General features: G+C 52.0%; 1 protein-coding gene across 13 annotated transcripts in view; it reads left to right on the top strand.

Annotated features, from left to right (window-relative positions):
• The window catches only part of SSBP3 (single stranded DNA binding protein 3), a 176,845-nt gene that overhangs the window by 126,928 nt on the left and 26,899 nt on the right, over nucleotides 1–23,018 (top strand). For 6 of the 13 annotated variants that reach the window (XM_035251581.3, XM_054236277.2, XM_017974776.4 and 3 more), the window contains 2 exons: nucleotides 20,150–20,230; nucleotides 21,135–21,194. The exons of 2 other annotated variants lie outside the window; for them this stretch is intronic. In XM_035251581.3, the coding sequence (XP_035107472.1) occupies nucleotides 20,150–20,230; nucleotides 21,135–21,194 (141 nt within the window). The remainder of the gene's footprint in view (nucleotides 1–20,149; nucleotides 20,231–21,134; nucleotides 21,195–23,018) is intronic. 5 more of the 13 variants (XM_054236279.2, XM_017974778.4, XM_017974777.4 and 2 more) reach the window with 1 other exon arrangement.

Below are 23,018 nucleotides of genomic sequence, written 5' to 3'. Positions count from 1 at the left end.
CCAGCCACTCAGTAAGCAGCACAGGGCCTTGCTCCTGTAGGCCTCTGACTGCCAGGCTTCAAGGCCACGCCTGAGGTCACAAATTTTGGCCATCCACACATGGGGGTCTGCCATCAGCTTTTACTTCATCCATGTCCAGGTTTCCAAGGTGCGGGCAGTACCTATTGTGGTCCTGTGGCACAAGATGTCTCTGGTAGCCAGTTACGGGCTGGCAGGGAGGTGGCTTGGAAACTGACCTGACCACACCTCACTGTTGGGGAATAGTGTGGGGTTCTTGGGGTCTTGGTAGAATTTAGCAAGGGCATTCTACTTCTGAATTTCTTGTTTAAAAACAAGACTGCCCCAACATTGGCATCCCTAGCACCTGTCATATACTAAGGACCCAGTAAATGTTTGAACTGAGCCTACTTTATTGCTCATCTTATAGGAGAGGAGCCCAGTCAGCCCCAGAGTGCTAGATCTGACATTCTGATCAGGGAGGGTCTAACAGGAAGCCGGCTTGGGAGTTCAGGAGTGGTGTCCTGGTGTTTTGCAGCAGGGAAAGACAAAGAGGGCTTGGCTGCTTACTTGCTGAGTGACCTTGGGCAAGTTGCTCCCCATCTCTGAACTCCCAGTTTTCTCACCAGTAGATGGAGCAGGCTGGACCAGATGGTCTCTGAGGGGCCCTTCCAGGTTTGATTTTCTGCTTTGGATCCAGATGGACTTTACATAATCAAGCAGTGGCATTTTTTTTTTTTTTTTTTTTTTTTTTTCATGCAGCTTAGCTGGGTTGGGCTGCACATCTGGCAAACCCAGCTTGGCTTTGGCCAGCCCCACTGATCTGGGTGGGTCCCCTAGTTCCTTGGTCCTTAAGGGGGGCACTGTCCAGTAAGAATTCCTAAGTTCCTTGGCTCTAAAGTGGTCCCAAGGAGGGCACTGTCCATTAAGGGTTTCTGAGTCCAAAACAGGAATCACAAGAGGGCAGGGGTCGTGGAGAACTGAGCATTGGGTACAGGCTGTTTTTCTTCTTGTTTTGTTTTTGAATTCCAATAATTGTTTTCAGTTACATAGTGTTTTAAACATGCAGCTTACTTTCATTTTCATCACAGTTTTTCTGCAGAGAAGGCATGCACACTGAGAAAGTGAGACTCGGAAAGGAGAATGACTTGCCCAGAGTTGACCAGGGGCTGTAATCAGAGTCTAAACCCAGGTTTCCTGGTTCCTCATGGAGTGCTCTTCCACAAACACTCCAGAGTCCAAACGTAGATACTCATCTGATTGGATGGAGGAAGCAGGGAGATTAGAGAACTAGAGAAAAGGAGGGAGAGACCAAAAGGAGACAGAGAAACTATAACTCTTATCTAAAGAAGTAGCAAGTAAGTTTCCATTCATATGCCAGCTCTGCTTGATGCGTGGTGGCTGCCCAGGACACTGTGAGAATGATTCTGAAGCTGTGTGTCTGGGCTCAACAGTGACTGGCAATGTCTACCATGAACGTGAACGTGTCAGTGGTGGTACACATCCTATTTGCCATCCCTGATCTAATTCAAGCTTCCATTTATAGACAGGGAAATGAAATCACAGGAGAAAGGATTATGGTTATGACAGTCATTGGCCGTCTCTGATGTACAAGGCATGGGGCTTGGCTCTAGCCTTGAACTGAATCAACCATAGCCTGCCCACAGGAGCAGCCAGCCTAGCAGAGAGACAGACAGGTAACCCAGGCCTGGTGGCAAAACAGAGGAGAGGCCTGTCTGCCTGCCAAGATGAAAGTTCAGGAAGGGGTTCCTGGAGGCAGTGTAGCCCTGACTGAGATGGTGTCTAGAATTAGGTGGTTTACAGGTGCTCAGTGGGAGATGAGGCTGGAGAGGTTGCTGGGCAGTTGTTGAAGGACCTTGTTGGGTGTGGGCTTGATCCGGTGGGCAGTGGGAAGCCAGGGAAGTACCCTGGGCTGGATAATGTCTTGACCAGATCTGTGTTCCAAAACAGTTCCTCTGCAACTGCTCCAGTGGCTTTGTGGTGACGGGGACTTGGGCATTGCAGCCAGTGCTCAGAAAGGAGTTGACAACCTTTTTTTTTTTTTTTTTTTTTTTTTTTTGAGACAGGGTCTCACTCTGTCACCCAAGCTGGAGTGCAGTGGTGATCTCAGCTCACTGCTACCTCCACCTCCTGGGTTCAAGCAATTCTCCTGCCTCAGCCTCCTGAGTATCTAGGATTGCAGGCACCCACTACCACGCCCAGCTTTTTGTATTTTTAATAGAAACGGGGGTTTCACCGTGTTGGCCAGGCTGGTCTCGAACTCCTGACCTGAAGTGATCCACCCACCTCGGCCTCTTTAAGTGCTGGGATTATAGGTGTGAGCCACCGTGCCCCACCAGAGAGTAGCTGACCATCTTGATGATGGATGCTGTGTGACAGAGAGCCAGCAGAGGCCACAGGGTTAAAGACTCTTGAGTGCCTTCTCTGGAAAAGACAGTCCTGGAGGAGGGGTCCCAGCTTCTGTTGCCAAAAGCTTAGCCCATCCTGCTTTGAACATCTAGATACCTTCCACCTTGGTGAAGGGTAATAGGGAGTATTTGACACTTTGCAATGAGTCCTCATTCCTGCTGGCCAGGCCCACCAGCCTTAGAAAGATGTTGAGGTCCCTAGAGAACCCTTCCCATTGGTTATGGGAAGAGGACAAGAAAGAGCAAACAATTTGTGTAGCCCAAGAGCCAGAGACATGACCCAGAAAACAAGAGAGGAGAGAGACATGCGTGACTAGAAAGCTTTTCTCATCTCCTGCAGAAGTAGCTGGGGTTTCTCTGGGAGAAGGGCAGCCTACCGAGAGCTCTGATGACTGAGTTGAAGTATCTTAAGTTCTGCGATGGAGAGCCTGCCGTGTACTCAGACCTGCCTCTGTGAGCTCTCAACCCCAGATCCCAAGTCCTTGAGAGAAAAGAAGAGGGAGGACAATTTGGATCATTGTATGGAAGACATTTCTGTCATCTGCCAAATTAATGATGAAGTGGTGAGCTGCTCAACAGCAGTGGGTAACTAAGCAGAGGCAGGATGCCCAGTGGAGTGCCTTGGGTGCTGTGAGCTGTGGGGTGGCCAATGTGTTCCCAGGGAGGGTCGAAGCCCAGTAAATGAGGACATACCCCTGGGAGCAACTGGTGCAGTTTCCAAAAGCTGTGCCAAATGCTGTCTGTTTCCTGCCCTGCTCTCCAGCGGGAAGCAGAAGCCAGCAGAGGGAGCGGACATTCCCCCTGCCAGAAAGCTGCTACGGCAGGAAAGGCCTCTCTGTGCTGACCAGGACAAGTTTGGGACAAGGGGAGACTTGGGAAGAATTAAGCCACCTTGTTTGCTTTTGGTTTCCAAAGCCTTTTACTGGTGGAAGCTTGGTGGCGGGGGCTGGGGTCCAACCTACCTGACATAATGGTGAGGTGAAGGCAGGGCAGGGGAAGGAGCTGAGCCCTGATCATGTGAGACCTGGCCAGGCTTGCTTGGTTGTCCCTCAGCCCCTCGGTCAGACATGGTGTCTAAGGGCAGGGGACCGGTCAGTCACCCAAGAGGCAGCCACGGACCCCACCCTCAAGGGGCTCTTAGTCTGGTGGAGGGGGCAGGGAGTGACTGTGTGCCACACTGGAGAGGTTGACAGGAAGAATGCCATGGGGGCAGGTGCAGGGAGCAGCTAGCCTGGCTTCTCTGGGGAAGCCTCCCCGAGGGACTGACATTTGGGTTGAGGAGGAGAAGGCAGTTGGCAGTGAATTGGGGTGGGGAAGTGTGCCAGGTGAAAGGGAGCCTGTGCAGGATGTGATGTGATGGGGCAAGTTTGGGGTGGCAGGGGCCTGGACAAGCGGGCTAGGGTGTGGGGATGGAGCCAAGAATAGACACGGGAAGGACTTAAAGTCGGGGAGCCATGGAAGGTTCCTAATAAGGGGAACAATGTGATCCCAGGAAGAGGCTCTACAGCCCTTGGCAGGCTGGCCAGTGTGGAGTCCAGCTGTGGTCCCCTCTGGAGGTGGTTGCAGCCCGAGCAGGAGTGGCTGCTGGGTGAGACTGAGGGCAGCTTCCCTGCCGGTGATTGGTGGCCTCTGGTGATGTTGGAGCCTAAAGGAGGCCTGACTTGTGGCCTGCACAGATGGGGGGCAGGAGGCAGGTATGGACACTTCATCTGGGGCTGCACAGCCTAGCCCTCCCACCCACCCCAGCCAGTGTTCTCAGGCCTGAGAGTGGAACTGTCTGATTCCCTCTTATGTTAGTAGTTGCTGGTAGAAGCTACTACCAGCAGGCTAGAAAATTCTCCAGGCTAGAAAAGCTGTCCCCTGCTGTAATGCTGTGATTTCATTTGGCCCTATGAGGTAGTCCTAAGAACCAACAGCATTGCCAGTGTATACACAAGAAACTGAGGCTCCAGTGGGGCGGGGGGATCCGCAGCTTCTTGATAACTGCTTATCTGTTGGGGAGTAAACCCCCTCCTCATTCTGGGCCTCGCCTGGCCCTGTCTGCTTCTCTGCAGGTAGGGGGAGTCTGATAGATGCAGCCTTTCATTGGGGAGGAGGACAGAGATGCTGTGTCAGGGTGGATGTGTTCGCTCCACCCCCTCCAGCTCCTCCACCCTGCCGTCGGCCTCCAGACTGACAGAAGGCAGGGTCACCCCTGCTGAGAAGGATTATAGAGGAGGCGGGGCGCCCCAACTGCTGGGCTCCCGGCCACAGTTGGAGGTGGGGAGCCACTGCTCTCCCCACCCCCAGGCCCCACCTGTTCCAAACTGACTTGGCTCTGGGAGCGGCAGCTCCTCCTCTGCTTGCTGTGCTGCAGCCCACCTGAAGCCCCATGCCCTGGGAGTGGGACACCCTGGTTGGAGTACGGCCCTGCACACCTGTGTGTCCTTGAGATCCAGCCTGCCCTCTTGGCCTTAGCTTGCCTCTCTGTCCAGTGGTGGGTGCTGGCCACTCTGAAGCATATGGGTCTGGGCTGGTCCAGCCCTCCACAATCTCCTGGCCAGTGAGAAGAGGCCTGGGGCAGAGGAGAGGAAAGAAAGCCTTTTTTTACTTGCTAGCACCTCCCTCGCAAAGGTCAGGCTGTGCTCCCCTCCCTGCCCGGCAGCCAGCCTGGTGCCTAACGTCTGCCCAGCCGCAGATGACCGGCACTGGGGCTCCTAGCAACAGTGCACTAAAGGTTACTCCTGACGTGCCAGGCTGCCTCAGCGGCGGCTGGCTCAGCCCTGTCGCCCTCCCCCTTAAATAGGAAAAAAAGTTGCAGCCCTGACTGGTGCGTGTGCCTGTGTGCACGCATGTGGACATGTTTGTGTCTGCACACTCGAGCCGCCTCTCCCTCCCTCTCTGAAAAATGTGAACTCCACATGTAGCGCTTTAACTCTCGCTGATGAAATGGAAAGTTGAACATAAATCAATGTCTGCCGCCCAGTTAGCTATGCATCAGCAGGCAGCGCCTGGGAGATTTGCTCGGTAACAAAGCACCCAGCGGCTGCTAGGGCCTCGACTGCCCCCTAACGCGGAGCCAGCCCCATGCCACAGAGCCCAGCTGGGCTGCACACCACCTTCTCCTGGTCTCCCAAGCCCAGGGTGGGACTTTCACTCCTCTCTTCTCCCTTTTGAGGGAGGGGGTGGGGAAGGAGTCTCTGGCCTCTTGGACTTAGGAGGCCTGGGCTCTGTTCTTGGTGCTGCTCTTGGCCAAGCCCTCACTGGGGCTATGCTCTCAGGCTGTAAAAGGACTCTGGAATCTCTGGCTTCTGTGGATCTGATACTGGAAGGATGGGCGTCAGTAGCTACCTTCACTTCACGCTTTTTAAGAGCGTAGGCTGCTTTATCCTTTCCCCTTTGGACCTGAGTTTTCACTTTGCATTTACTTAGGACGGAGTGATTGTTCCCTGTGGCTGGGGCCCTGTGGGGCTGGAGGGTGTTTTTGTTTTGTCTCTTCATAGCTGACTGAGGGTGGATTCCCTTCTGCTCCTGTCCCCACCTACCTTCTCAGCAAACCATACTGAGGTTTTTCTCCTTTAAAAAAAAAAAGGTCAAATTCCTTAGCCCTTGTAGCAGAAGAGGTTTGAGGAAGAGAATTCCAGCAGAATCCTGTAATAACACGCCCTCGGCATTATATGGATCAGGACAGACACCCTGAGTAAGCTCACGCCGCAGTGGGAGGAACCTGGTCTTCAGGGGAGTCTGGGCTGGGCTCTGGGCCCCAGCACTGCCCTGGGGGTCAGAGGCCATTCCAGCATCCAGCTGTGTCAGGCACTGTTCTGAATGCCAGGATCCCTAGTGTGGGGTCAGGTTCATGTCCTGTTACTGCCTAAATTCACTCCTAGACAACCTCTCTCTGAAACACTTCCTCTCCCAAAGGGCCTTGGAATCCTCCTGGGCCGGGCCCACCTGTGATCCTGTAAACTTTTCTCTCAGAAAGCCCCATCTCAGGCCGGGCACGGTGGCTCATGCCTGTAATTCCAGCTCTTGGGAGGCTGAGGCAGGTGGATCCCCTGATGTCAGGAGTTCAAGACCAGCCTGACCAACATGGTAAAACCCTATCTCTACTAAAAATACAAAAGTTAGCCAGGTGTGGTGGCGCACAACTGTAATCCCATCTACTTAGGAGTCAGCGGCAGGAGAATCACTTGAACCTGGGAGGCAGAGGTTTCAGTGAGCTGAAATTGTGCCACTGCACTCCAGCCTGGGCAACAGAGCAAGACCCTGTCTCAAAAAAAGAAAGAAAAGCTCCATCTCTTATTTCTTGCTCAAGACCAAAATGGTGGGAAAGAGACTGGGGACATGGTGGGTAGGTAGAGGGGCACACTCTTCATGAAGTACCAGGTCTGTATGCAGCACAGGGATGGGGATGGGAGGGCACCCAGCTCAGCATCAGGGAGGTCACAGAGTGGCTATGAACAGGGTCTTGACCCTGCACTTCCTGGCAGTGTGAGCCTGGCAGTGACCCAGCCTCTTCAGGCGGTTTTCCTGAGCTGTGCTGTAGGAACAGTTACGTAGCAAATCATCCCATGTCCTTTTTGGAGCTGTGGTAAGGATTGACTATACATATAAACCTATATTCAGGCCACATGTGGTGGCTCACACCTGCAAATCCCAGCACTGTGAGAGGCCAAGGCAGGAGGATCACTTGAGGCCTGTTCAAAACTAGCCTGAGCAATATAGTGAGACCCTGTCTCTATAAAAGAAAATTTTAAAAATGAGCCAGGCGTGGTTGCATAGGCTCATAGTCCCAGCGGCCATGGAGGCTGAAGTGGGAGGATGGTTTGAGCCCCGGAGGCTGATACGGCACTGAGCCCCAGTCACACCACTGCACTCCAGCCTGGGCAACAGAACAAGACCCTGTCTCAAAAGAAACCCACAGTGCTGTATTCACATGAGTAATGATTTATTACTGTGTGGAAAGATGAGTGACTGGGCTTCGGGATCCCCGTGGACCAGCAGCTGAGCTGGAGCTCCCCTCATGACGGTCAGCTCATCTGTCCCTTCTGTCTTGGACAGGAAGGTGCTGGGTCCCATCGCTCCCTCACCCTCTGTGAAGGTGGTCCATCCTTCCTGGAGGCCTCTGGTGTCACACAGCTTAGGTGGGTATATGGGTTCCCTTGGTTGCTTCATCTGGTAATTGGAAGCAATGATAGCCCTGACCTCTTAGGTCAGCTTCGAGAAGGTCGTGAGATGATGCTGATGAAGCCCCACCTGGTGTCTGCTGGGTTGGCTCTTGAGACCTTAGAGTTGTTGTAGGCATGTCTGGGACTGTTTTTTTTCTGGAGACCCAGGTCTTCCAGCTTACCCAAGAGCAAGAGCTGCCTTACGGTTTCAACTCTTTCTAGAAGGGAGTCGTAGGGGCTTGGCCCGGCCTTAGTGACTGATGTGTGGAAGAGGTTCTGGGTATTTTTGAGATCGCTAGCTTTGTAGTGTGTAACCCTTCAGTTTGGCCGATATATGTGGCACATCTAAGCACCAGGCCCTATTTGGCCCTTTCACATGTGACCTCCCTTCATCCTGTCCACCTGATTTACCTCCCTTACCCCCTGCCACCTTGACTCCCAGTGCTCTGCTCTACCACATAGGAGCTGCCAGGGGAGGTTGAGGCTGGGAGGCAGGTGTTGTGTGTCTGGGAGCCTCTGATTCTTTTCCTCTCAGGCTTACTGCCGTGAGTGTGATGGAGACCAGCTCTGACATGGGGAGCTAGGGACCTGTGCATCTGCATTCTGTCACTGATGACTTTCACCTGAGTATCATTTGAGCTTGTGTTCCCCACCTATAAACCAGGAGCAGCTCTCCCTAGTTCATCAGCTATGCCTGATACCAGCGTAAGGCGAGTGATCAGAATCAATGGCAGATGGTAAATCTGATAAGCGCTCCTTCCCAGATGTTGATCATTCCTTCCTTCAGCACACATTCATGAGCTTTCTGCCCAGCCCTGCTGGGCTCCCAGGGTTGGGAGGCAGGGCAGCCTCTGGCCCCCACGTGGTCACAGCCCAGGGCAGACCTAGGTTAGGCTAACCTGAAGTGAGCAGCTGGCTTCTTCTCCTCTGTCAGGTGCTCTTCCTATCAGTGGTGCCCCTTCATTAGAAGAGTGAAGTCGGAGCTTTCGTGGTCTAGCTTTGCTACCCTCGCCCCACTGTTGGACCAGCTGTTCCATAGGGCATGCACTGGAGCTGCTGGCTCTTGGACCTGGCCTCTGCCCCTCCATCAGTCTGCCTGGATTGTTCTGCGGGCTGCAGCCTTCTCCCCACCCCTTCTTGAAGCTTCTTCCCTCTCAGGTCACTTTTATTCAAGAAGACTTTCCAATTTTAGTATATGTGCTGCCTACGCGAGCACTATTCAAGAAGACTTTGATAAAGTCTCGCCTTCTCCTTGCCCCAAGATTAAAAAAAGGCATGCCCAACCTGCATATCTAGTTAAGTTCCTCTTCTCTAGATTAGTTGTAGTAGCCAATCCTGAGGCACTTACTCTGGAGTTGTAAATAAGGTCCAAGCGCTTAGAAACTTCTGTGTTGGGAAGTAAGTTTACCTTCCTGGATCACAGTCTCCCCACCTGTAAATGCAGCAGTATTAGAGAGAGTGGACATGGGAGTGCAATGGTGAGTAGAAGAGACCTGGCCCCTGTCCTCTGAGCCATCAAAGGCTCTGGGGACAAAAGAAATGGGGGGCCACTTCCAGATGACTCCTGTTGAGCTTGCTGAAGGGCACCCAGCATAAGGTGGGGTTTCTCTTGCTGAGGGGGTTGCTTCCAAACCCAAGACCAGCTTAGGACAGCTTATGTTGCAGGCAAGCGGAGTCGCTCCCTTGGGTAATAAGGAAGGCTGCGTGGGATAATAAGGAGGGCTGAGCCAAAGAAAGGAGGCTCCTGCAGGATTTCATGAGGTGGGGCAGATCCTGAGCCACAGCTTGGTGTATTAGCAGCTGCCCTTGGTAAGGGCTGAACTAAGTACTTGACTCCTGGTATTTCAGTTACACAGTTCTCTGTAAGGCAGGTAGGGCAGCTGCATTTTACAAGAGAGATAAGTCCATTTCAGAGGGAACTGCAGGCCGGGCTCCAAGCCCCATGAATCTGGGGCTCTTCCATTAGCACCACGAAGCTGCTTCTCACTTTTCACTGAGTTTGCCAGGTATTGTTGCACCTGCCCATGTGACCGTGGGGCTGGCCTCCCAAACCTGTGTCTTCGCAGAGTCCTGGTTCTTTTCCCTCCTCCATCCTGTTGCTTCATCTTAACAGAGGAAGGGGGAAGAGGTCTTGGGCCATTCCTCAAGCTTCTCGGGGAGGAAGAGGCATGAAAAACCACCCAGTCATCCAGGGGGCCGCAAGACTAAAAGGAAAAAACTTGGCAGACTTTGCTGTTCCATTCTTAACCCTCTTTTGCTCAGTGGGCAATTGAGGTTGAATTATGGGGATTCTGGACTTGTGGTTTCTAGGGCCCTGCAGCCCCTCTTCCTAGTTGGATATCATGAATCATTACTTTTCGGAACAGTTGGGGATGAAGGGGCAGGGCAGGAAGGCTGTGTGCACACGTGTGTCTGGAGAGCTTAAAGTAGAGCAGGAATTCTCTGGGTGGATGAGGGAGTGCCTTTTTAATATGCACCTCACCTTTGCTGTGTTGTCATGATTAACAGTGGAGCCTGAGTGCTGGCGAGTGGTGGCGGATTGGCATGTGTCTTTGCAGCACTATCCATTTTCAGAGCAAAAGGAAATCTTTTCTGGGGGGAAAGGATCAGTTCCCTTGGCAAGGCCATGTTCACCCCATGTTCCAGAGGACTGGAGTGGGTCTGGATCCCAGGCCCATCTCTTCCTCCCCAGGCTTGTCTCTCCTGGACCAGTAGAGGTCAGGGAGGGAGAGGAGGGCTGTGTGGACCCTCCCCTGGGGTCCTGTGCCAGCATTAAAGAAGGCTGGGAGCCAGGCATGGTGGCCAATGCCTGTAGTCTCACCCACTTGGGAGGCTGAGGTAGGAGGATTGCTTGAGCTCAGGAGTTTGAGGCCAGCCTGGACAATATAGCAAGACCCTGTCTCTAAATTTTTTAAATAAGGCTGGCTGTGCAGGGCTGGGATGTGGCTTAGTGGGACAGCAGGTAGGATGGAAGGAGCCACTCACAGATAGGAATCTAATAGGTTTCCAACTTGAGGGGGTGTAGAAACATCTTGGAAAGAAACATAATAGATATGTGATTCCCAAGGTACAGATCATATTGCCATTTCCTTGATCAAGCCCCCAGATGTTAGTACCCTCCTCCTTGGCCTGGTGGTCCCATCCCCAGGGTCACCATCTTGTGCATAAAGTCCTCTAGAACCCCTCCCAAGCCTGCCTCTGGACTACATAAATGCCATCCTTGCAGTCCAGAATCCCCTTCCTTTTCTTCTGTGCCAGGAGATAACTGTTCATTCTACAAGTCCTGCCTAAATGTGACTCTCTTGTGATTCCTCACTCCCCAGTGCACTGGTACCTCTGCCTCTATAGAGTGTTACACTGTGGTCTCGCTGGCCAGCCTGGAGCTCTTTAATGAAGGGCAGAATACAAGCTTGTTTACCTGTCTCCAGCACTTAGCTCAGGGTACTGGGACATAGTGCCTGTTTAGATTGACTGCCAGGTAGAGGTAGGCTCTGCCCATATGTTCTGGATATTGAGCTGTGTTCTTGAAAAGAGTGCCCCGTTGTATGGATACGTGTGGACACATAGGGAGAGTCTCTAGCAGGAAGACCCTCCTTAACATTTAGTGACTGGAGGCAAAGTTGTGTCTCTTATACCCTGCCCCTTCCCAACCACAGCTATCCTAGGTGGAGCCTTTTCCTGGCTGAGATGACCCTAAAGAATCCAATTCACACCCCTGGAAAGGGTCCAAACAGTTTGAATCTGCCAAAAGAACTCAAGGCTGAGATTCAAGCACCCACAGTATTTGTGCTGGTAAACAAGGGAAGGGCTTCTTCCCCAGCATTGTAGCAAGAATGAAATTGGGGAGACCATCAGCAAGGAGGGTTGGGACCAGCCAGCTGGGTGTGAGTGCTGGGTTTTGTGTTACAATGATGCACTATCATTGTGTTCAGGAGCAGTGGCCAAGATACCCAGGGCTTACTGATTAGAGAGCATGGAGCATGTTGGTGTGAGAACCAAATTTGGGTGTGCCGACACCTGGCCAGTGCTCCTTCTGTTTGTCCTCAGTGGCATACATCTTGGCTCTCTGATAATTAATGCCTTAATGTCACTATACCTCAGTTTTCCCTTTGTAAAATGGGGTTCACTTTTGCTTCATTTGCCTTACAAGAGAAATGTGAGGTTAAAATCAGAAAGTGCAGCACTGTTTTGTTTTTCCTTGAGAAAGAAGACTCTAGTTTCCCCGTCTTTAGTCTTGAGGACCATCATCTAACTCAGGGGTCTATAAACTTTTTCCACAAAGGGACAGCTAGGAAATATTTTAGACTCTGTGGGCCGTCAGGGCTTTGTAAGCAACCATGGACAGAACATGAGTGAGTATGGCTCTGTTCCAACAAAGCTTTATTTACACCATGTTTTATTAAAACTTTATTTGCGTTGTATTCTAATCAAAGTTAATTTAAAGAAACAAGTGGCAGGCAGTAGTTTGGGCCTGAGTTGACTCAAGCTGAGCCTGGTGGCTGTGCTCTTGGGGTCCTTGTGCTGCAGCCAAGACCAGCCATTGCCCTGGTACACAGCTTGGTGCAAGGGACCCAGCCTAGACTTTGGAAGCAGGTTGGACCTGGAACCAGTGAGCTCACATTCCTGAGGTTCAGTCTTCCCATCTGCGTCATGGCATAGTCACAGGCCAGGCGCTGGAGAAGGAGGTGCTGATGAGCAGTGTGTGGGGGGACTCCACGTTAGGTTTTAGGCACCACCTGTACTTTGCATTTGCCATGTTTCCTCCCTTCGTGTGGGAAGCCATTGCCTGCTGATTCTGTTCCTCCAGGAGGCAGGTGAGCCTCATGCCTGGTGAGCAGAGCCTTCACTGACCCCGCTCCTGTTCATGTCTTAGCAGGGCTCTCCAGGGAAGCCAGATTCCTGATGGTGCAAACCTTGCACCCTCGCTGTCCACCCAGTGCTGCCCTGGTTCCTAGGAGAGACTGCTAGGAGGAAGGGAGTCAGCTGGGGCCTTTGCTCACATGGAGATCAATGACCATTTGCTGACCTTTGCAAGGAGTGGACCTTGGTGGCTGTGAGGATCCCCTGGTATTTATGCAGAGGTGACTAGAAGGGGGGAGTTGCAGTACATTCCTGCTTTCTCTAACTGGTAACTTCCCCACCATCCAGGAAGATGGCCCATGCCATTGCCAGACCTCTGAACCCAGTCTCCTCCTTGTCCTCTACCCACACAGGGCCATTGATTGTCTTGGGCTCTTCTGCTGGGTAGCCAGGGGTCCCCCTGACTGTGAGCTCTCTGGAGTCCATGCAGAAGCCCAGGCAGTTGCTCCGCTGTTATGTGGCCTGGCTCAGCCCCCTGAGGACCGACCTACTGTGCCAGGCCCATGCTGTGTATGCAGGCAGGCAACTTAGTTGCCCTCTGCCCTCGAGTTAGTGTCTCAGCCCCAGCTCTGGCCTGTAAACACACATACCTTCCGCACACACCCCTCCTCAGGACACACACACATACACACACACACACACACACACACACACACACACACCCTCTCCAAGCCATGCCAAGTTCATTCCCATGGGTTGAAATGAGGAAATAACTTTTCCTCTAAAGAGCTGCATGTAAAATGACTTGCTTCCCTTCCTGCCCTCGTTTGGTGGTCAGCTTCCCTCTCCTCGGGGTCTGTGGGTGAGGCAGGCCATCATGACAGATCCTGGGTGTCAGGGGCACCTGAACACACCTTGGCCTTCTCCCCGTACTGAGCTTATGGCATTTTCTGTCAGTATTTGTGACCAAGGAGCAAATTGGATTGTCTGTCAAATGCCTTTTGCTGTGTATAATTATTGTAATTTTATATTCACTCAATTAAAGTGACACACCTAACAGGCAGATTACACAGGTCACTAGTACTGCAGGTCCTTCTGTGTCCCGCTGCTGGGCGAGAAAACACACTCATTCAGCCTCTCCAGACCAGTGGCCAGTGTCCTAGGAGTCAGGAGGGATGGGGATGTGTGGAGTGTTTTATCTCTTAACAACCTCGAGCCTCGAGTCCCCTTTCCCCGGCAACCTTCTGTGAAGACAAAAGGCAGATTTGGCCGGGTGGTAATGGCTTCTGTCTGGATAGCTGTCAGCGGCTTACAGAGAACTCTCACAGCTTTCGTGACCTGTGAGAGAAGCATAGCCTGTACTCCCCAACTCGTGTTAGGGATGTGCTGCCTGAGACCCAGGGCCACAAGGCCAGGACTCCAGCCCCGGTGCTTTTTGGGCTTCTGGGACCAGTGCCTTCAGCACATGCCACAGCCTGTCCTCACACACGCCCCTCCCATGCACGCCTCTGAACCTACAGAGCCAGGACTTGAGTCTCAGCACTGTTTCTCTGCAAGCCCATGATTTCTAGGCAGATTTGAGGAATATGGGTGGCATACAGGGTGGAATATGGGGGAAGAAGCAGTGAGTTTGGGGAATATTTAACAGGTAGTTTGTTTTCTTCTTTAAAAAAATCGGCAATTTATTTTGTTCTTACTTTTTTTGAGACAGGGTCTCACTGTCTCCCAGGCTAGAGTGCAGTGGCATGATCACGGCTCACTGCAGCCTCGACCTACCTGGTTCAAGGGATCCTCCCAGCTCTGTCTTCTGAGTAACTGGGACCACAGGCGCACACCACTACACCTGGCTAACTTTTGTATTTTTTTTGTAGAAATGGAGTTTTGGTATATTGCCCAGGCCGTTCTTGAACTCCTGGGCTCCAGCAATCCTCTTGCCTAGGCCTCCCAAAATATTGAGATTACAGGTGTAAGCCAATGTGCCCAGCCTTTTTTGTTTTTAATTTTAAGGAGCTATCCTCCATCCAGCTCCAAGAATCTTTAGCTCAGAAGACCAACGTGGTCACCCTTTTAGTACTAAGTTTTCTTCCTGGTTCCTGTGAGCCCCAGGGTATTAGCTGTGCCCACCCAGGGGCTTATTGTGTCTCGCCCCTTGCCCATGGCAGTGTGGTCACCTGCTAGCTCAGCCCTGCTGCTCTGTTTGGGCTCTGCCCCAGAGGTTCCCGGGGGGGTGAGCGGCCTGGCCTGGAGGGGTCCACATGGCACCCCCAGTTACAGAGTCAGGAAAGGGTCTGTGTTTAGAGAGCACTTGAAGGCCTGGAGCAGGAAAGGCTTAAGAAAGAGAGCACAGGGCCTTCATCAGGCCTGGCAAGGTGAGGCCAGACATCAAGCTCCTGCTTTCATTGTAAAGGGCAGGCGAGTGACCACAGGAGCAGGAGGATGGGGACCAGGACTGGGCACCCTGTGTGCCTCACACTGCCAGCTGTGCCACAGCCCTTCAGTGTTTCTGGAATAGTCCTCGTTTCCCATATGAGGGCGGTGAGGCTCAGAGTCATTGGGAAATGGGACTCGGCATGACCCGGAGAAGCTGGGATTGGATCCCAGGCCTGCGTGATGGCAGGTGCTTCCTGCCTCACCACAGCCTGTCTCTCCAGGACGGCTTCAGATGAAGTGCAGGAACTTAGCCAGAGTGTACGGGAGGGCTGGAGTCCTGCTGATGGTTCTGAAATGCTTTTCTGCGGAGTCCTTGAATCCGTGTTGCTGTGGGAGTGCTCTACTCCCCACAGCGTCGATGTGGGTAAAGGCTTTTTCACTAAACCATCAGTGTCCACACTTCGGAGTTTTCGTGAAATGGCCTAGTGTTTGCCTTGATCACACCCATAACAGAGCCTCCTGGGCCCTGCCTAAGTGGCTCTCGGAAGCTGCTGGATGGAGCACTACCCGGTGCTGAAATTACAGGAGAAAGAATAACAAGGAACTGCAGGAGTGAGCTGTCTCCACTCAGAGATCGTAGGGCTGGCTGAGATGGAATAGCGAGTCCATTAACAGGGTCCAGGGCAGCTGGAAGGCCAGACAGGAAGTGGGCATGTTTCCTGCCTCCTTTTCCCAGATTCAGAAGCAGGGATTTTCCCCCACATTGGGGTCTCCCCCAGGGCTCATCCTGCTGCCATCCCCCTGCAGAGGCAATGCAGTGCAGTGGAAAGAGCTCTGACCCATTCGGGGGCCCCAGTTCTCATCCCAGCTCCAGTTGGCTCATGGGGGTACCAGGTCTACATTCCGTGGCCACTCTGGGCCTCAGTTGACCTGTCTGGGAGTGAGAGTGAGGTAGGCATCACCCTCTCTTGGAGCCGCTGGCAGGTTAAGCCAACACTTAAGCTTATTTCTGTGTCCTCATTTTTCTTCTCAGTTAGCCTGGGAGCTCCTCTGGGCCAGGATGAGCCTGATGTGCCTCCAGACCCAGCCTGGGGCTGGCTGGGCACATAGGAGGTCAGCACCCCACATCTCGGTGCACTCCCAAGTCCTTCAGCCTCTCGGATTCATTGCAGTTTGCTCTTTGCTCTCTGCCCTGACAGATGACCCAGAGGTGCTGCTTGCAGGCTTATAGAATGTTGGGCTACCCAGGATCCCCTTAGACTCTAGGATCAGACATAATAGCTCTGCAATCCTGGAGTACCTTTATCTTTCTAAGCCTCAGTTCCTTGGCAATAATATGTTGCTATTGATCCCTTACTGCGAAGAGTCCAGGATTAGATGAGTTTATGCAGGTAAAGGCCACACTCACCGTTGTTACCCTGACAGCCCCATTCCACTGATGAGAAAATGGAAGTGCAGTCAGTGGCAGAGCCAGGATTCGAACCCAGTTCCTTCCAAAGCCTAAAGAGATGCGAACGGGAATGCGATGCTGTGGGGAGAGCCCCGGGCTGGAGTTAGGAGATGTGGCTCAGATACCAACTAGTCTAGTTTTCTGTGGTCTTGGAGAGGTCACACCTCTGTCATGGGCCTTTCTTTTCTCCTCCCCTAGAAATAAAAATGTTGGAGGAAGGGATAATAGAATCTGTCAGAGCCACCTGACAAACAGGTGACCCCTGGGCAGGTGCCATTCTCCTTAAGTGCCTAGTAAGGACCCTCGGCCACCCTAGTCTAGCTTGATACTTTGCACATTTCCAGGGTGCCATCTGCCCAATCCACCGCGTCTCTGAAGGATTAATTAGGCAGCATCTGTAACCAAAGTCATCCAGCACCCATGGGTGGGAGATGGTATACATGGAACCAGGACTGCTGGCCAAGCAGCCTTCCAGATGTACCCATTTTGGGTTCCTCAAAAGCTTTCAGCAAGTGGAAGCCTCACCAGAGCGTTGTCCTGTGTGCAAAAGCATCATCAGCTTTGAGACTCCCCTGCTCGTCTTACCTTCCACCACAGTCTACTCTGCCTGCCTGCTGAGTCTGTTCAGAGTTAGAGGGAGAGAGGAGCCCCTGTCCCACCAAAGGTAGAGCCCTCAACCTTGATCCTTTTTCCTTATTGTCTGCCTCCTGCATAGCCTTTTGCCCGAGGGGGTAACAAACCCAAAAGAGCGCAAAGTCTGTCTTCTCCAAACCTACCCATAGATCTCTTGTTGAGAATCCAGGCTGGGAAGGAAGATGAGACCATCTAATAAAACACAGGGCAACAGAGCCCTTGACTGCTCATAGAGACGGGCAACTCATCTGTCATGTTCTTTGCAGAAAAAAATGCTTCCACAAACACGGTTCTCTGCTCATGAGACTGTGCTGGGCTATGCAGGGTTCCTTCCATGATGCCACAGGGTCTTAGGGACACAGCCCAGACGCAGGAAACATAGTGACGGAGCTCCAGGCTGAGTGGAGATAGCCGGGATGCACAGAGGCTCTCTATGGATGTAGATGTGGGTGGCCCTTTGGGAAATGACAGGCGTTTGGCTGTATGCTGGGAGGTGGGCAGGCAGAACCTGCCAGCACTTCACTGCAGGTGGGAGAGGAGCTCTGTGCCCTGGGGAGAGGTGGGTACTGAGCTTTAGTTTGGTCTCTGTCAAGAATGCGGTGTGATTTTCTGGCCTGGGCCAGGATTCATGGTCCTCATCATTCCAACCCCTAGCTCCAAGCCAGAGGGGAGACTTCTGAGCTGCTCTTCCCACCCCAGATATAACACCTCCTTCCCCACCGTTCCCCAGGAGCCAGAGAGGTGTGGGGCTGGGCTGGGTCTCTCTGACCAGCCTGGCTCCATCCTTACCTATTGTCAGCTTTTGTTCTTGAGGCAGCTGCGCCAAGAGCAAGCTTGTGCCACTAATACTCATCCTAGGACTGGTCACCAGAGTCCCCCAGGGGGGCTTCTGAGAGAGGCACACGTGCCAGCCTTGCTCTCTGAACCTCAGCAGACTCGGGTTGACGCACTGGTTCTTTGTAAAGGCTGCCGTCAACTGAGGCCCCACCATGTGCGCCACACCCTCTTGGGTGCTTCACTTGTGTTTTTTCTAATCGGTCATTGAGTCAGCTGCCTGACCTCCCTGACCAGGGGGCACGCAGGTGTGAGGGGCTTGCCCAGAGCCTTGCCGCTCGCCCTGATGAAGCTCAGTTACAAGGAAGGGAAGGACGGGAGGGAGGAGGCGCTCCCTTCTTGCCAAGAGCCGAGGAACCAACAGGAGGCCTTTTGCCCCCTCTTGGCAACTGGACCTCACCCTTGAAACTCCCCCCTCTGTTCTTTTCATATTTCTTTTTTTGGGGGTTGGCTTCAAATTATCTTGTTTTGTTTACATTACACCCAAGTTTCGTGGTACAAAAGACTTGCAGGTGCAAATATGTCCCGCCTTCATTAACTTCCCCTCCCTTTTTAATTTATGTGATTTCAATTTTCCTTCCCTGTACTGTTAATTAGGGGACCCTCTAATCAGTGCCATTATCACAGTGGTATTCATGTTTAGGAAAGCCGCTAAACAAATGCTTGCAAAATTGCTAAATGGCTAATTAATGTCTGTTAATTAAGAAAATTGCTCATGGTAACAAACCATGCCGTTGCTGGCAGCCGCTAGAAAGACACACACTTGTTGAAATTAGTAGCATGGCAGGTAGGGGAACATCTGCTCCTCGGAGCTTTCCGGAAGTGAGCAGCTCCTCGCTTGGCCAAGAAACTCCCAGGCCTGTCAGCGGCGGCGCCCTTGGGTTCCTTTACAGCCCCCTGTGATGTTCTCTGCACACCTCTTTTCGGTGGGCCCACGCCCGCTGTCTCGGGCCTGCCCCTCCTCCCCAGCCCTGGGCTCTGCCTCCCCAGCAGACAGGCGGCTGGCAGCCTGGCTCTGCAGGAGAGGGCTGAGGGTGAACCCTATCTAGGCAGCTCTGCTCTCTTTTTAATTTCGCCACACTCATCCCCTGTGTGCATTTTGAATTTTTCTGAAAGCCAACTTCTAAAAAAACAGCACAATCATGGGTGGGGAAGTGCAAGGGGGGCCTGTCTTGTCACCTCTGGCATTGGCACCCCCAGCTAGGTGGGCTGGAACGTGCTTCCGAAGCAGCTCTCCACACTCACTGACTTGACCCACGCTAGGAAAGTCTTTCGGCGTTGTGACCCAGTCTGTACACACACGAGTATTTACACATGCCACTGGGGTCCGTGAAAGACACCTGCCTTAAAATACACAAAGCTCTCTGACATTTTTTTTAATTACCTCGGATTTTTAAGAAATAATTATTGCAGCTTGCTAAATGGATGAGTGTGTTGCAGTCTGTAGTTTGCAACCCCAAGGTTTAAGTGAATTCATCTGCCTGTGTCTTCTAGAGGGGTTGAGGTCAGCGTAGCCCAGGGTTGTGGCAGTGGGGGTGGGGGTCAGCTTTGAACAGAGGTATGGAAAGCACAGCTCACCCATTCATCCAGCAGTCAGGGGTCCCCGCCCTTCATGTACTACCCCATCTCCCCACCTCTGCACCAGGGCTGTTGGGTTTTGGGGCTGGAGATGGGCCTTGGACCCACGAAGCTTCTCATCCTGGCTCTGCCACTGACCAGTTTTGTGGCCGTGGCCAAGTTGCATCATCCCTTGAGACTCATATTCCTCATCAGTAAAAGTTGGAATGAGAAACCCTACCTCATAGGGCTGCTTTGAAATGCAGGTGAATTCACAGTGTGCAAACATGCGCTGCCCACACCGCGTGGCCCTCACTCACTGTCTATCCCCCCACTCCCTTTGTGTTACATCTGTGGTGCCCCAGCTCCTCCCACCTCTGTTATTTATCTGTCAGTGCCCCTGGGCCTCTCCCTGACTCTTGATCAGTCCTACCTTGAGTCACTCATAGCCGTGTCGCTGTCCCCCAGATTGTGAGCTCCTTGAGGGCAGGGCCCTTCCTGATCCTTCCCTACCCACCCTGTGAGTGGCACCTACATGCTTTGCACCTGGGTCCCTGTGTCTGTGCATCACTGTACTCCCTCTGAGCCTGTCTCAACCAACGTATTTAACATGGCAAACTCCGCTCCAAGGGTAGGCTGTGTCCAGGACCGTGTACTCCTGTGTGCTCTGACAGAGGTGCTTCATTTTATTTTTTGTTCTTTCAACACCCCCATGAATGTATTGATCAGCTTCTCTTGCTCCCGCTCGCCGTTTTACACTGTTGGGCCGGCGACCAAAGCAGCAGCTCCACCACCTCCCACCAACCAGAGCCCACTCCCCGCACGCCCGCCGCCCACCCTTTGTTTTGGTTTAATTTTTGTTCTTTTAAGCTTCTTCTGCGCTTCTCCATGTGCTGTGATCTATAACCTGCCTCTACTGTCTGGCCTCACAGGGTCCTCCGGGGTCACAGCCCTCGCCGCACGCACAGCCTCCACCTCACAATCCTAGCAGCATGATGGGACCCCACAGTCAGGTAAACACACCGTGGCGCTCCCGCCCGCCGGGGGCGCGGGGCACGGAGGAAGCAGAGAGCCCGCAGAGGAAAAACAAAAATCAAAATGTGCTCTAGCCACTACCTGCGAGTATTTATTGACCAACGAAATTTTTTTAGAAATTTCTTTTTTCTAAAGATAGTCTGCATTCCTCGGATATCACACTCAGCTTGGATACGAAACCAAAAGGAAAATAAAAAAAAAAATATATATATATATATATATATATATTTCTGTGACCTTGTCAGCGGCCTTTGCGTTTTTGTTTTTTCCTCTCTCACTTTTGGTTTGGTTTTGAGTTTGGTTCACCATTTGTTTGTAACTGAAGCTACATTCTGAGCCTTTTCTTTGTGCACTTGTGCTGCTGAGAAAGCTTTCCTGCCATTCCCCTGCATTAAGTTAGGGAGCCCGCTGTCTCCTTCCCGTTTCCATGGCGTTTCCCCCCAGTCCTTGCTCCCCTCTCCATGCCCACTGGTGTTTTCTGTGTGTGCGTGCTCGTGTGTCCAGCTTTGTCTGCAGACCCTTAAAATGTTACATAGAAGTCCTCCTTAACCCTTTTATTTGCCCTTATGGAGAGCAGAGGTTTCCTCCTCTGCCCTGCCTTGATTTAACGGTTTTTCTGTGTCTTTTGCAAAGTCCCAGCCGTTGCCCTTCCACCCACAGTATATCTCCATGAACAAATGTAGAGTCGGGAGACACATCTGTTGTGTGGATCTGTTGTTCCCTCTACCCAAAGGAAGTTTTGCTTAAAGGGAAGAGGCTACCAGGAGAAAGACAACTTAAAAGATCAGTAGTTATAACAAAATGGGACTTTGTGAAGAGCACTTGTATTTGTCACTGTGCAGTAGGGCAGGCTGTCATTGAACTGATTCCCTATAATTGCAGCCTTTTATGTCACCGCGATACGCAGGCGGCCCCAGGCCCCCGATCAGAATGGGAAACCAGGTACTGTACCTTTTCATGTTCTCTCCCCGCTCCCTCAGCCATCCTTGGCCCTAGGTAGACTTTGACTCAAATGAAAGTTGAGGAAAGGATTGAGGGGTGGAGGGACAGGTTTAACGTGGCTGGTAGCTTACTAACTGTTCCCCAGAGGGGACCCCGTGCCCCCGCTGTGCCCGTGGTGCATCACCTGCCTCTCCAGATGGCCTTTGGACGTTCATTCTGGGGCTCAGAAGGTGGCAGTAGATGCAGCCAAGGCGCATCTGGGATTGCAGGGTTTCGGCTATTCTAGAGAAGATGGTAAATGACCTGCCCCTCCCTTCCACCCTCTTCTTGGAAGAGGATCTTCCTCCATAATGAAGTTAATTGACAATGTGCATTTTTTCCTGGAAGCTTTTGAGAATTGCCAAAGCTGGTAAATATAATCCTGCTATTGGGGGCGAAATGGCCCATAGGAATGCTTAGATCAGGATCCTGGATGCAGCAGAGCAGGAGATTTGTGAGTTTTTCAGCAATGTGTGCCTGCTTCCCAGACCCAACTCAAAACAAGAAAGGATCTGTTCGTGTAAATAGAAAAGGGGTTTGATTATGGGGAGGGCTTTTCAGCCTGGGGTCATTTGCCTTACGCTGGCCCATTAGGGTTGGCAATTCTAGGTGGTCTGGAGAAGTCAGCCCACACGCTCCCCTCCCTGGTTCAGGGCAGGAGGGGAGCTGCAGAGGTAAATATGAATAGATACCTCTTTTGAGTATAGACAGACTTAAACTTTCTTTCTTTCTTTTTTTTTTTTTTGAGACAGTCTTGCTCAGGCGCCAGGCTGGTGTACAGTGGCACGAACTCGGCACACTGCAACCTCCGCCCCCCAGGTTCAAGCAATTCCGTCTCAGCCTCCCCAGTAGCTGGGACTACAGGCGCACCCCACCATGCCCAGCTAATTTTGTGTTTTTTTTTTTTAGTAGAGACGGGGTTTTACCATGTTGGCCAAGGTGGTCTTGATCTCTTGACCTCGTGATCCGCCCTCCTCGGCCTCCCAAAGTGCTGGGATTACAGGCATGAGCCACTGCGCCTGGCCAAACTTAAACTTTCAAGAAATATCAGGGAATTTTTCTGCTCAAATTTTTTTAAACTGAATTATTTCAGTGACTTTGCAAAAGCCCTTCAGAAAAATCTGCCAGCAGCGCCAGAGAATCCAGCCCTTGTTGCCTTTGGAGCTGGGAGTTGAGTCACCAATTAAATTGGCATTGTCTGAGTTTAATGCTTTTCGTTCTTAGGGCTCTGCAAGAAAGCTCCTGAGTGAGGTGATGCAGGGACTATGGAGAGATGCTCCTAACTAGGGAGCATCCAATTTTTTTTTTTGAGACCAACTCTTGCTCTCTGTCCCAGGCTGGAGTATAGTGGGGCGATCTCTGCTCACTGTAACCTCTGCCTCTTGGGTTCAAGCAGTCCCACCCAAGTAGCTGGGATTACAGGCGTGTGCCACCACACCCACCTAATTTTCATATTTATAATAGAGTCGGGGTTTCACCATGTTGGCCAGGCTGGTCTAGAACTCCTAGCTCATGTGATCTGCCCACATTGGCCCCACAGTGCTGGGATTGCAGGCATGAGCCACTGTAGCCGACCGGCTCTCCAGTTTTAATGTTAAATTGCCTATCGGGTGTCCATCTTTTTTTTTTCCTCCAAAAGTCCTTCCTTTTCTATTTTCTCTGACATGAAGGGAACAAATTACAAGAGGAATTAGAGACCCAGCTCTTTGAGCAAAAGAAGGGACCCCTGGATACATCACAGATAAGGAAACAAAAAGTCACAGTGGAGGAGTGACTTCCTAAAGG

The sequence above is a fragment of the Callithrix jacchus genome, chromosome 7, assembly GCF_049354715.1.
Source record: "Callithrix jacchus isolate 240 chromosome 7, calJac240_pri, whole genome shotgun sequence".
In the NCBI taxonomy this organism is placed as follows: Eukaryota; Metazoa; Chordata; class Mammalia; order Primates; family Cebidae; genus Callithrix; species Callithrix jacchus.
Note: the sequence above shows the minus strand (reverse complement) of the source record. Positions and strands in the feature narration are given on the sequence as shown.